The sequence below is a fragment of the Camelus ferus genome, chromosome 5 (assembly GCF_009834535.1).
Source record: "Camelus ferus isolate YT-003-E chromosome 5, BCGSAC_Cfer_1.0, whole genome shotgun sequence".
NCBI lineage: Eukaryota > Metazoa > Chordata > Mammalia > Artiodactyla > Camelidae > Camelus > Camelus ferus.
Genome location: NC_045700.1, coordinates 7,645,496 through 7,658,419, shown reverse-complemented (window position 1 = coordinate 7,658,419; position 12,924 = coordinate 7,645,496). Strand labels below are relative to the sequence as shown.

At 51.8% G+C, this 12,924-nt stretch overlaps 2 protein-coding genes across 2 annotated transcripts in view; both read right to left on the bottom strand.

Annotated features, from left to right (window-relative positions):
• OCA2 (OCA2 melanosomal transmembrane protein) overlaps positions 1-3,368 on the bottom strand; it is a 175,198-nt gene extending 171,830 nt beyond the window's left edge. Inside the window, 1 exon segment of the mRNA XM_032479273.1 lies at positions 3,233-3,368. The gene's annotated coding sequence lies outside the window, so the exon portion shown is untranslated.
• A 6,491-nt stretch (positions 3,369-9,859) lies between these two features.
• The window catches only part of LOC102509078 (E3 ubiquitin-protein ligase HERC2), a 176,582-nt gene continuing 173,517 nt past the window's right edge, over positions 9,860-12,924 (bottom strand). The window contains 3 exon segments of the mRNA XM_032479272.1: positions 9,860-10,792; positions 11,931-12,143; positions 12,439-12,544. Of these exon segments, the coding sequence (XP_032335163.1) occupies positions 10,520-10,792; positions 11,931-12,143; positions 12,439-12,544 (592 nt within the window). The 3' untranslated portion in view covers positions 9,860-10,519.

Genomic DNA, 12,924 nt, shown 5'->3' with positions numbered 1-12,924 from the left:
CTGCACACGTGTGCCAAGTACATGAGGCGAATTACTGAGTGCCATGCCAGCCTGGTGGTTATACAGCAGTGTGGACCTCAGCTGCAGCAATACATGTCATGTGGCAAACAGTGCCTTCGTAAATTTTAAGAACACTTTTCTCCAAGTTCTTCCATCATATGACATAACACAATAATGAAAAGAGAAGAAAGAAAAAAAGTATATGGGCTGCTGTGAGAAGTTTATTATTAAAAAGAAATCACTCCACAGCCAATCCCTTCCTCCTGTGGACAACATCTACGTCCTGAGAAAACACCCCGGTCATGGAATGCTCCTCTCCACGAAACACAGTGTGCAGGAGAACTGCCCACGCGGCTGCGTCCCGCTGCATTTGCTGCACTCCTTCCAGGTGCTGGGGCCGAGGGGAGGTGCCGGGGCTCGGCCTCCTCTGAGCCCGCCCTGCACGCAGAGACAGCTGCTTCCCGGAGAGGGCAGCGCTGCGGGCTTTGCCTTCATCCCATCCCACTCCAGGCTGGGCCACAGACCTCGGAGTCTGATTCTTAATCCCTTCAGATGGGTCTTGCAATGAATGAACTTGGTTAAAAGCCTGTAGGATGTTCCACACAGAGTCGTTTGTGATCCCTTTATGATCTTCTCCTTTTAAAGGCGTGGGCGAAGACTGCCACCTGCCATCTCAGTAGAACAAAGGATGTTGTGGCCATCAAGCCATCAGCCACTGCAGCCGCCCCCAGTGTGCACCCCGAGGGGACTCAGGATGGGAAAGAACAAGACACTGGCCCTTGACAGCTAGGTACACATCAAAGGAAGGGTTTCAATGAGCCCAGACCTGGCATCTTCCCATATATAGAAAAGCGCTAAGTTCATTAACATGATGTCCAGGTTTCTTTAACAGTAATCTTTTTTAAAGCTTTTGGGGGGGGGGTAGGTAATTAGGTTTATTTACTTTAATGGAAGTACTGGGGATTGAACCCAGGACCTCTGTATGCTAAGCACGTGCTCTACCACTGAGCTGTACCCTCCCCTCCTAATTAACAGTTGTCTTTTGATGTTCTGATTACCTGGTTTTTGTTGCAAAAACCCCTGTACATCCAGGCTCCTCCTCTGCCTTTTGGGACCAGTCCCTCAGAATGATCTGAGAGGCTGCATCCCCTGCCTAAGCCCTAAGTCCACCAAATAAAACCTAAATCTCAGCTCCAGGTGGAGCATTTTTCTTCCAGGCGACAGAACACTGGTCTTCCTCCGAGCCTGGAGCAGAGCAGGGCGGCCCGAAGAGTCGTCCCTTCCGCTGCGGTGCCCAGGGTAGTTGGGATGGGAAGTTGGGATGGGCTTTGCCAGCCGGCTGCAGTCAGGACAGGGTGTCCCACGAGGCCCCCAGACTTGGAGCACGACCCCCCCGCCCCTTCGCCAGCCCCTGCTGCCTGCATTTAGGGCTGTCTCACTTATTTCTGTTGGCTCACTCATCCTGCTCCCCAAAAAGAGACCTGCGCTGGGGCCCAAGTCCTCTTGCCCCTGGGCGCTCAGGGGGTGCCGGTGCCCAGCACGCGGGCCACCTGCCCAGCCCAGCCACCGGCTGAGGAGCAAGGAAGTGCCTCAACGCCCCGCCCCGCCAGGCAGCACAACTGGAAACAAGGACAAAATCCAGAATCAAAACTCTGTAAAATCTAACCAGTGAGCAGCGAAGTTCTCACCCGTGGACAGGTGAGTCCCCAGGTCCCCTCTGCAGCGCAGACCACTGTGTCCAGCTGCCTTCTTGCCTCCCTGTGTCTTGAAGGCGCCAGAACAGCCCTGGAAGTCCTTAGGCCTGGCCCTTCAACCCCCAACTCTCCCCCACCCCTGGGCCCTGTGATCATTCCGCTGCACCCATCACAAACCCAGAGTGCTTCTGACATCTCCCTCTGACCCTGCAGACCCCTCACCTAGGAAGTGGCCCTCTTCCCTGGCTGTGCAGCCACCTCTCAGCCAGCAGGACTCAGCAGTGGCTTTCTCAAGCCCTCTAACTGCTCCCCACCACCTCACCACAGCCATCTTTCCAAAACGCACGTGACCACGTGGACTTAGGCGTAAGACCTTTCCCAGGTGCCCCAGGTGTGGACGGGCTGGGTCTCTAGCAGCAGCCAGGGCCTCCTCCCCTGCGCCCACGATTCCTGAGGTCCTAAGCCCTCAGCTAACCCCCAAGGGGGTTGTGGCTTCTCAAAAAACAAGAACGGTATCGGCATTTGCTTTTCATCAGTGTAATAAAACCTCAGGAACTTTGGTTCCTAAGCCTCTACGTTACACCTGATTTGAACAACTACACTCAAGTGTTTGTAACCACATTTGTACAAGCAGTTTTTGTGCAGTCCCTTTACAGTTTACCTAGAGCTTTCACCACGGTTGTTTCTAAAGAGATTTAATCCTTATTAGCAATGATGTGAGAGTTGATATCCCCAGATGCAGTCAAGCTCCCAGGCCCCCTAAGCCCTGGCAAGCCTTGCCCCAGGGGCCTGCACAGCAGACGCCGTGCCCACCCAGGGATGGCAGTCCCCAGATGATTTCCGTTACAGTGGACTGCCCGTACTCAGGAGGGAGCAGCCGCCCACCTGCTCACAGCCTCCCGCTGGCTTTTCCTCTGCATCACTACACGTTGTAGTTATCACATCTCCCAAGTCAGTGCACAGCCAGCCACCTGGGGCGCTTCCCCAGCAGCCAGAGCTGTGTGGTGGGAGCCCTGGGTACCCACCCTGGTAAACACAAGCGCGTCCACACCCAGGGACGCCTGTGCTTAACATCCTTGTTAAGGAAAGAGCTGGCGGCATTAAATCCATCTATTCCACTGTGTGTGGCCAGAGTGCAGGGAAGCAGCGCGGAGGGATTTAAGGTTTTGGCCCTGGCGCATTCCATTCCACAGGGACGCCTGACTGGTGCTCACGTGGATTAAGCCAGCGGCGGGAGCAGATGCCGCCGGGCAGTTCAGGCAGAACACTCACTGTCTGAATACTTCCAGATTCTCCTCTTCCTCCTCCCCTTGGCCCACCCGGGCTGCTGCGGGCGCCCTCTGTGCCGGGGAGCCTGCCTCCCGGGGAGCGGCTCCCCATTAAACCCTGAAAATGCCTGGCATGGTGGGGAGCCCGTGTGCTCGCACCAGCTCCTCAGCCTTGCACTTTGCCCATTTTCCCTCAGAGGAACTTTCCTTGCTTTTTTAAAGCAACGACTCGGCACCCTGCCCGCTCCCCACACTCGGTGAGCTCCTCACCTCCTCTCTCCCAGCGAAGCCTGGCTCTTCCTCCCGGGGTGAGTTTACCGTCGGGGCTGAGAGCGGCGAGGGGAGGGAGGCAGCGCCTGGAGCCGGGAGCGCGCTCCGCCGGCCGCCTGGCCACGCCGCCACGCCCCCGCAGGCGCCCCTCCCCCGACGTGGGCGGGGCCGGCCGGACTGGGAGGGGGCTCCTCACCCCCAGAGCCGCAGGTGCCAGTCAGGAAAGGCAGGCAGGAGACGCCCGGTCAGGGGCCAGAGCCCTCCCTGAGAGCCGGGGCAGCCTCCGCTGGCTGTGCGCGCGTCAAGCTCCGCTTGAGAGGAGCTAGCCAAGTACGTGCAACAGGCTTTTTTCCCTGTGAACAAGAATCGAGAAAATGCAAACCGAGTGAAGATTTTGCCTGCTTGTTCCTGTTCTGCGTTTTAAGAATTCTCTGCTAGAGCTGATAAACCGAACAGCGTTCCTCTTTTTAAAAAATATTTTTATTGAAATATAGTCAGTTTACAATGTTGTGTCAGTTTCTGGTGTACAGCACAATATTTTACTCATATAGGAACATACATATATTCTTTTTCATATTATTTTTCACCTTAAGTTGCTACAAGATACTGAATTTAGTTCCCTGTGCTGTACAGTATGAACTTGTTTTTGTTCCTCTTATTTTCTCGTTGCCTTGTTCTGCCTCCAGCCTAGGGCACTGGCTGAGGTGACACTCGTGGAAAGTACTATCTCATCACACACACAGACACACATACAGACACGTAGACTACACACAGGACATGCCCACATACAGATGCACACATCAACACAAACACAGGCACAAAAACACACACAGACACACATGCACCACAGACACTAGAGATACACAGATGCAGAAACACATAGAAATATGAACAGGCACACAGAGGGACACATAACTAAACACACTCCAACATACAAGCATGCACAGATACACACAGACACAGACACACAGGTCCGCAGTGGACTGTGTAGCCCCGCCGGGCATTGCTCAGGGACTGGCAGGAAGTCCAAGACTCTTGGCTCGTTTACAGTGTAACAGGCAGAACCCAAAGAGGTGTCCTTATGGGAGGTTCCACTAGAGACCTCTCTGGGAGAACCGTTTATTCCTGGAGCCCCGCTGTGCTAGGTGGTTGGAGGCACAGACTTCATAACAAACATGTTGTACAGGACAGGGTGCGTTGGGGGCTGCCCAGGAGCAAGGACCAAGGACACAGGGCCACGGAGCCTCCCAGAGCATGACGGTGGCACCACCTCAGCACAGTTCCCGCACTGGCATGCCAGCAGGAGAGCCCAAGCTTTCTAAGAGGAGGCCCAGTGCCACGTTTGATTCAGACTGTCACAGGGAGCCCGTGTGGACACCGAAAAACCCCACCCATGGGGAGTGGGGCCCCCACAGAGCCAGTGGCCACCCTGGAACAACAGCACATCTGTGCTCATCAATAGCCGAGTCGTCCTCCAGTGCCTCGAGGACACCGGTACAGGGCAGAAAGTGGCAAGGGGACCCCAAAGCATTAATGTACAGGTGTAATGGAGCAGGACCCTGGGGGGCCTTCCCAGCCAGACCCCTCCCCCATATCCTCTGCTGCAGCTCCTCTCTGAAGGACCCAGATAATAGCATCTCAGGTATATTTTTGAGTGTTTTAGATGTTAAAAACCAGCACCAAAGGGAAGAAATTAACTACTTGATGATCGAAAGCATATGGCCCCAGACCTTCTGGCGCCTGGGGGTTGATAGTGTTGACCCCCCCCCCCCGTTATCTCAACATAAACCCCCGCTGCCTCCCTCATCTGGCCTTTAAATAGGCTTTGCTTAAACCTTCTGGGAATTCGGGGTTTTCTTGGGCATGAGCCACCCCCGTCTTCCTTGCTCAGCCCTGCAATAAACCTTTCTCTGCTCCAAACTCCGATGTTTCCGTTTGGCTTCATGGTGTGTCTGACACAGGAATTTGCCTTTGGTGACATAGGCACTCAGGGAAGACAGAAGGTTCTAGGTTACAGAATGGCCTCCATACATTGGGAACCTTGGGGTGGGGGCTGACCTGTCTGCAGTAGGGTCATGAAGCACCAGCAGGGCAATCGTGGCCACCACATGGCTCTCTGTGCTGAACACCCATGTCCCCAGTGGCCATGTGGTGACCCCACGTCCCTTGTGTAACTGCTAAATGTTTGTAGTGGGATATACCCTATACCTGCTCCAGAGATGGGCTTGTGTGGCCTGAATCATGGAGGAAATCTCATGCTGCAGGGAACTGGCATCCTCCGTGTCCAAACCCACATGGCAGTGAAGCCCCTCAGAGCAGGTCTCTGAGACCAAACCAAAAACTCTGCAGTGCTGGGTTGCCAGCACACCCTCTTGGCTGTTGAAGCCGGGCCCAATCTGGAACTGAGGGCTGGACACAGCAGCCGCCCTACGAGCCTGCAGCAGAAGTCAGGGTGGCCCCACTGTCCCAGAAGGGGGACAGGATTTCTTCAGTCAGAAGTGATTAAGGCCAGTCTCAGAAATGGCTTGTTGATTTGACCAAGATCTGACCACAGAGATGCACTTTTCCTGGGTGGCTCAGGAAATTCCAAAATACAGGCTCCCTGAAGGTTCTCAGCAAAGAGCAGCATCACTGGAATCAGACATGAAGGCCAAAGGTGGCTCTTTTGAAGTACACGGTACAGTTGACTCTGGAACTACACAGGTTTGAACTGTGTGGGTCCATTTACAAGTGGATTTTCAACTGTGCAGAGGGTGGGCAATCCTAACCACCGCACTGGTCAAGGGTCCACTGCACTTTCATGTATGAATTCCAGCATATCCATAATATAGTCCCTTAGCTTACATTGTATGAAGTGTGAGTGTGTGTACATGCCTGTTTTATGTGTTCGCAGGTGATCCAGCGAAGGTGCCAGTGGCCTCACATCCTCAACTGACAGGTGTGACTCATTGATTCCCATCCCAGCCCGCCACCCCCACTGCAGTGGAAAGCTGCCTGCAGCTTCTCTGTATGAACCCCACCCCCCAGGGGTCCCTGTGCCTCCCGCTCGGCAGGCCTCTGCAGTCCCCAGACTTTGCCTGCTCTCACGGCACAGCCCATGTGGTCCTGCGCGTCCGCTGGTGCCCACAGGTGGTTTGGCTCAGCCCAGCGTGTGCACTGACCCTTAGTAGATACAGGAGAGGAGGGGACGCTGGGGGCAGCTGGCCAGGGCAGCTTCCTTCTGCCTCTTCGGCCAGGGTGGAGAGTAACCTCAGGAAGAGGAAAAGTCAAATGCAGACTCACACGGGTCTTTAGCTACTGCTGTAACAAGCCACTCCAAGTTTAGTAACAAGAATAGTGACCAGTTGTCATGCCCGTAGATTCTGTGGGTCTGGAATTCAAACCTGCAGAGTGTAAACAGCTCATCTCTGCCCCCAAGACAGTCAGAATGGGACCAAAGCAGGAAGCAACTTGAATCTGGGGGCTGGAGCATCAGGAGGGGCGCTGGCTTACCTTTGGGGGGGCAGGGGGTCCTGCTGCCTCCCACCTAGTCTCTGCCCCTGACTCCTGGGCTTCCTCCCAGCATGGCAGCTGGGGCCCAAGAGCCAGGAAGTGGAAGCCACCAGTTCCAGGAGACCTGACCCAGGACTGGCAGGGGTCACCTCTGCCATTTTCCATTAACCTAATGGTCACAGAGGCCAGGTCCAAGCGGAAGGGCACAGCCTCCAGTTCTTAGTGGGAGGAATGTCACAAAACATTAGAGTCATGCTTTAAATTGCCATAGACTGCCCTTTAGCCAAGGATGCAGCAACTGAACAATGAAGGCTTGATGCAAGTGATGGGAGGAATTCTGGGCTTAAATGCTACACTTTGAAGGCATTTTAAAATGTAACAGGCTGTGGAGCAGCAGAAACTCTCATTCATTGCTGGTGGGGATGCAAAACCAGGCAGCCACTTTGGAAGACAATTTGGCAATTTCTTACAAAGTGAAATAAACCCTTACCATGTATCACTCAGCAGTTGTGCTCCCTGGCATTTATCCACAGGCTTTCAAAACGCATTCACACAAAAGCCTGTGCATGGATGTTTATGGCAGCTTTTATTCATAATGGCCAAAACTTGGAAGCAACTCAGATGTCCTTCTATAGGTGAATGGATAAACTTGTGGTACACCCAGACAATGGAATCTTTTTCCGTACTAATAAGAAATAAGCCATCAAACCGTGGAAAGACAGGGAGGAAACTTAAATATATACCACTAAGACAAAGAAGCCAATCTGAAAAGGCTACAAACTGTGATTTCAACTATATGAAGTTCTGGAAAAGACAAAACTCTGAAGATAATAAAACTGTAAGAGGTTGAGGGGAGGGAGGGATGAATAAACACAGCAGAGGACCTCTAGGGCAGTGACACTATTCTGTACTGATAAATACACTTCATTATATATTTGTGTAAACCGACAGAATGCAACACCACCAGGAGTGAGCCCTAATGTGAACTGCAGACTTGGGGTGATAGCGGTGAGTCAAGGTAGGCTCATTAATTGTAACAGACGTACTGCTCCAGTGGGGAGCCTGATAGTGGGGGAGGCTATGTGTGCGGGAGTTAGGGGTGTATGAATTCTCTGTACCTTCTGCTCAATTTTGCTGTGAATCTAAAATTGCTGTAATAGTCCACTTTTTAAAAAATGTATGAATGAAAAATACTGGCTGCTGTATCAATGAACAAAGGATGCTGTAGCCATCAGGTCACCCCCGAACGTGAGCAGAGGGAACTCGAGATACAGACAAGCAGGCAGCCCAGCTCTGCTGCCACCCACAATGGTGCACCCAGAGGGAACTCGGGATGGGAAAATGATACTGGCCCTAGACAGCTAAGGTGCACATCAAAGGAGTGATTTCAATGAACCTAGACTTTTGCACCTTCCCATACATAGAAAAGTGCTAAATTCATTAACCTGAGATGTCCGGTTTTCTTTAATTTACAGTAATCTTTTGATGTACCGCCTACCTGCTCTTTGCTGCAAAACCTCCTGTGTCCGGGCTCCTCCCCTGCCTCCATGGACCCGTCTCAGAGCTGAGAGACTGTATCCTGGGCTGTGTCCTCTGCAGTCCACAAATTGCAATAGCCAGCAACCCTCTGTATCCACAGGTTCCACATCATGGATTCAACCAAACTTGGATCAAAAATATTCAGGGAAAATATTCCAGGAAGTTCCCCAAACTTGAATTTGGTGACAACCATTTACATGGTATTTGCATTGTATTTACATCTATTTACTTAGTATTTATGGGGTATTAGGTATTGTAAGTAATCCAGAAATGATTTAAAGTATATGGGAGGATCAGGGGAGGGTATAGCTCAAGTGGTAGAGTGTGTGCTTAGCATGCATGAGGTCCTAGGTTCAAGCCCCAGTACCTCTTCTAAAAAATAAGTAAACCTAATTACCTTCCCCCAGCCCCCAAATTTTAAAAAACTAAATAAATAAAGTATATGGGAGGATGTGTGTAGGTTATATGCAAACACTACCCTATTTTACATAAGGGACTTGAGCGTCCACATATTTTGGTATCCTCGGGGGTCCTAGAACCAGTCCCCTGTACATACCAAGGGACAATCATTTATTGTTTTGACTGAAAAAAATCAAGAAAATTTGGCCTTGTGCAGATATGTAGCCAGACTACAAGGAGGACTTCGTAGACCCGCTAAAGGGACCAGACCTTTTGGGCACATTGTTGTAGAGGTGAAGCACACTGGCCAGCCGCTGGTTCTGAGGGGGGAGGTGGTGTGCAGTTTAAGTGGCAGGCCACACCCGTCCTCACTTGCTCTCCTGCACTGGGTCGTCAGAAGGGCATGTGAAGCAGAGTCCTGCCCCACCTACAGGTCCTGAGCCACTCAGCCAACACTGAGCAACAGGGATGCATGAGAGAAATCAACACTTCTTGTGTGCCAATTCTGGGGCTCGTTTGTTACGCAGCCAAAGCTGACTGACCACAAAAAGGACAATGATTTAAAAAACACCTCTCAACTTATGGAAATTTTGAGAAGTTGAAAAAAAAGGGCTGATCTGGGCATTCACCAATTTGGTCATGAGAAATTTGCCAGGAAAAAATTTCTCTTTGGACCTTCTAATGCAAAGCATTGAATCCCCAAGGAAAGAAACAGTCTCCCAACATTAACGACCTAACTTTCGTCTCCATCTGGTACTGTTTACCTGAGTTCTAGTGCACTGGGTCTGTTGGCCAATTTCTCTGCTAGTCTCAGTCCTCCCCTGGGCAGAGCCTACCACACACAGAGCTCTGGAACTAGCAGCTCAAATCCTGTCCTACAGCCGGCTGGACCAGAAACACTCCCCTGCCACCAGGCCAATGGGACAAGAACCAAGATGGCAAAGGCAGGCAGGGTGGAGGACAGGGGAGGACCCTGAAGGCTCCTGGTGCCTGGATCCTGACCCATGTCTCCCCTGAACCTTCCCAGTCTCTGATGACCACTCCCTGTGTCACTGGGGTGAATTTGGTATTTGTAACCAAAAAAGTCCATCTAGACTGGAATGGCTTTAACTGAAGCTGTATCCAACAATACTTCATTTTTTGGTGGTGGTACAGCCTCGGGGGCTAGTCTAACCAGGTAAGAAAGGTCAGCTTACAACCTTGTGACAGATGTTTTATTTATAGGGAATTAAAATTTCGGCATATACATAACACAAACATTATATACTACTTTCCATGATAGAAGTTATGATACAGCTCACAGAAAGGCCTCGATTCAAGTTATAGACCGCGTGTGCTAAATGTGCACCTGGGGAGAAGAGGGAGTCCGAGGGGCCTTTCCTTTGGGTTTTGCTTCAAATAACCTCTGGTTGCATTCAAGTAATACTGATCATTTATGTTCAAAAAACTTTTTATAAACAAATTCCGAGTAAAATCAATTGAAATATTTATAATATGATTTAATTGTTACACAGTATTTCCAATGTACAATCAAGACAACGCACGACACTTAAAAGGAAGGAAAAAGACCTATTGCACCCACACGTAAAAAGGCTTTTTATTCATTTTTTGGGACGGACGCTGCAAGTCAGTATTTATAGAAACATTTACACACTGTAGTAAACACATAAGTCCTACGTGTAATGCAGCATTATGGGTGAGGAGACCCCTGCGGGTCTCCACGTGCGAGGCTGGCTTTCCCATCACTGTCTGAGGCGTCGGAGGACCGCCCTCCCTGGCACACCGGCCCCTGCACTGACTGCAGCGCGCTGCCTCCTCGCTCAGTCTCGTGTCTGTGATGGATGGCATCCCTCTGCCTCAGTGTCCTGTCAAATAATCCTGTGTCGAGTCTGAAGCGAAGGAATCCACGTCCTCGTTCTCCGAGTCATCACTGCTGTCGTCGGCGGCCGGCTCTCCCGTGAGGGCTATGCGAGCGTAATCGTCGGTGTCGATCGACTTGCAGAAGTGGATGGCGTATTTCAGCTTCTCCTCCAGCACCTGCTTGCAGGAATACCTGGGCAACTTCAACAAAAAGAAGCAGGTGTAGGACTCGGGAAGGAAGTGGTCAGGAGGGTTGTATTTATCCAATACCTGTTGATGAAAAGTGTGAAATAATCAGAGACGACGTCCAAGGGCAGGTAAATGTGCAATCTGTTGCATCATGTCCATTAGACTCTTGACTCTCATTTACATAAAGCATCATTATGTTTGGCTAAGAATAACAAAATGTCAGAAAACATAATCTAGCCAATTTTAGAAATAAAAAGGAGCAACTCATAATTCCTGGGACACTTAGTAAAAAATAGCCACTGGTTACTGTGACAATTACTGTTTCCAAATCAATGCTGTGAAGAGGGTCAGATGGCTCCACCCAGCCCCGTCAACAAGACAGGACCCCAGACCGCTGGCACGGGGCCTGGAGCAGGGGGCTGCACGCAGGGCTTAGAGCTCACCCACGTGGGAAAGCTTTCCTTGAATCCATCAGCCTGCTTTTAACCACAACAGATTAAGATACTAGGAAGCCAACAAGAATTGTGGCTAAAACCCAGAAATTACCTACCTTTTAAGAGAAAAACTACACTTGCTCTCAAAGATCTCCCTGTGAGATGACTCCTTTTGTAACCCTGGCCAGACACCCCCAGGAAGGAGCTGGCCGGGAACCCCTTCAAGCGTGCAGGAGAGTGGACTCCCCACCCCATCTGCCCTGTGTGGGAGCCCCCCGCCCCCACAGTGCTGCTACAGGAAAGTCAGCTGAGGGTCGGGGTGGGGAGGGCTCAGGTCATTTCACCCCAGGGCCACCAGGTAAACATAGCCTGTTTCTGACCATAGACCACAAAATCAGAACTCAAAGCTAAACTGTTCTCAATCTGATGAGCGCTGATTCTTCTCAATAGGCAGCATTACTTAGTGATTCGTCTAATTCAACCAGACAGTGAAACAAATGCTTTAAATGACGTGTGTTCAAAACCTAGAATACGCTGACATAATATAACAGAATACTCTGTCGGTGGCCAGATAAAGATTTTTTTTTAAAGTAGTGGTACCCAAGACCTGCAGTTATAAAATTTTGAGCTATCGAGTCAAAGAAGTTAAGTGTTTTCCATTTTTGTTTCCAGCCGGAAAGAAACCCAAGTGACAGGAGAGACCCGTGCATCTTCCCGTCTGCCGCAGGGCTGGGCTCGAGGGGCCCACCCCTCGGCTGAGCCCAAGGGACCAGCAGGGGCTGCACCTGGATGACAAAGTCTCTGCCCCGGAAGTCGGCGATGGTCCTGGGCAGCCTGGTGCGGCCCCACACGAAGCGAAGGAAGAGCGAGCGCTCCGTGTTGGAGAAGGACTCCATCACCTCCCAGAACCACTGGATCAGGGGCGCTGAAGGCTCCACGCCCTTGTACGTTGCCACCGACTTTAAAAGGTGCAGAGGGATGTCCGGGCTGCCGCACACCTGCAAAGGGACACCTTTCACGTCAGCACGGGGTCCAGCACTCCTCACTCCCACCAGGGCCTGTCTGGGGAGGGGCAGGTGGGGGGACAGGCCCCGCGCCCGCCCTGCGTGGGGCGGGGCGGTGACGGGGAGGCAGGGGACACCGGCTTTCCCAGCACGTCTTACTTCACTCAACAGGCACAAGCATCTCTCAGCCCTCCAAGCACATGATTTAACTGAGAGGTTAACTAGCGGCCCTGATTCATCACCACCAAACGGGCAGTTCCAGGGCGGCAGCCCACAGGGGTCGGCGTACCATCGTCTCCAACTCGTATCCAGTGAACAGAGAAAGAAGGGGGACCGGCACGACTCGGGCCATCCCCTCTCGAACAGCAGCCACCTGCTCGTCAAATTCATGGAGTCTGAAAGAAAACACTTTGCATTTCTATCTTTGGTGAGGGTGACCTAGTTCTCCTCATGCCAAGCCTCACCACGCAGACCAGCAGGGGGGTCTGCTTTACAGATGCGGCGTCCCAGAGCTGCTCACAGACAGAGCTCAGCAGACTGGCACACAGAAGAGAGCCTCAAACTAGCCACAGCTGTCCAAGTTCAAGACACAGTTCTCAGCCTTCTCTCCTTCCGAAGAAGGAGCCAGAATTAGACACACAGAGAGCCAGGCTCCATGATGGCTGCAGTGAGAACCCCATGAAAGCAGATGCTGTGTCCAGGGCCCTTGTGACTGGCGAGTCAGAGCACCAGCCGGAAACGGGCACAGGCCGACTGCCAGGACCGCCCTCAGCCA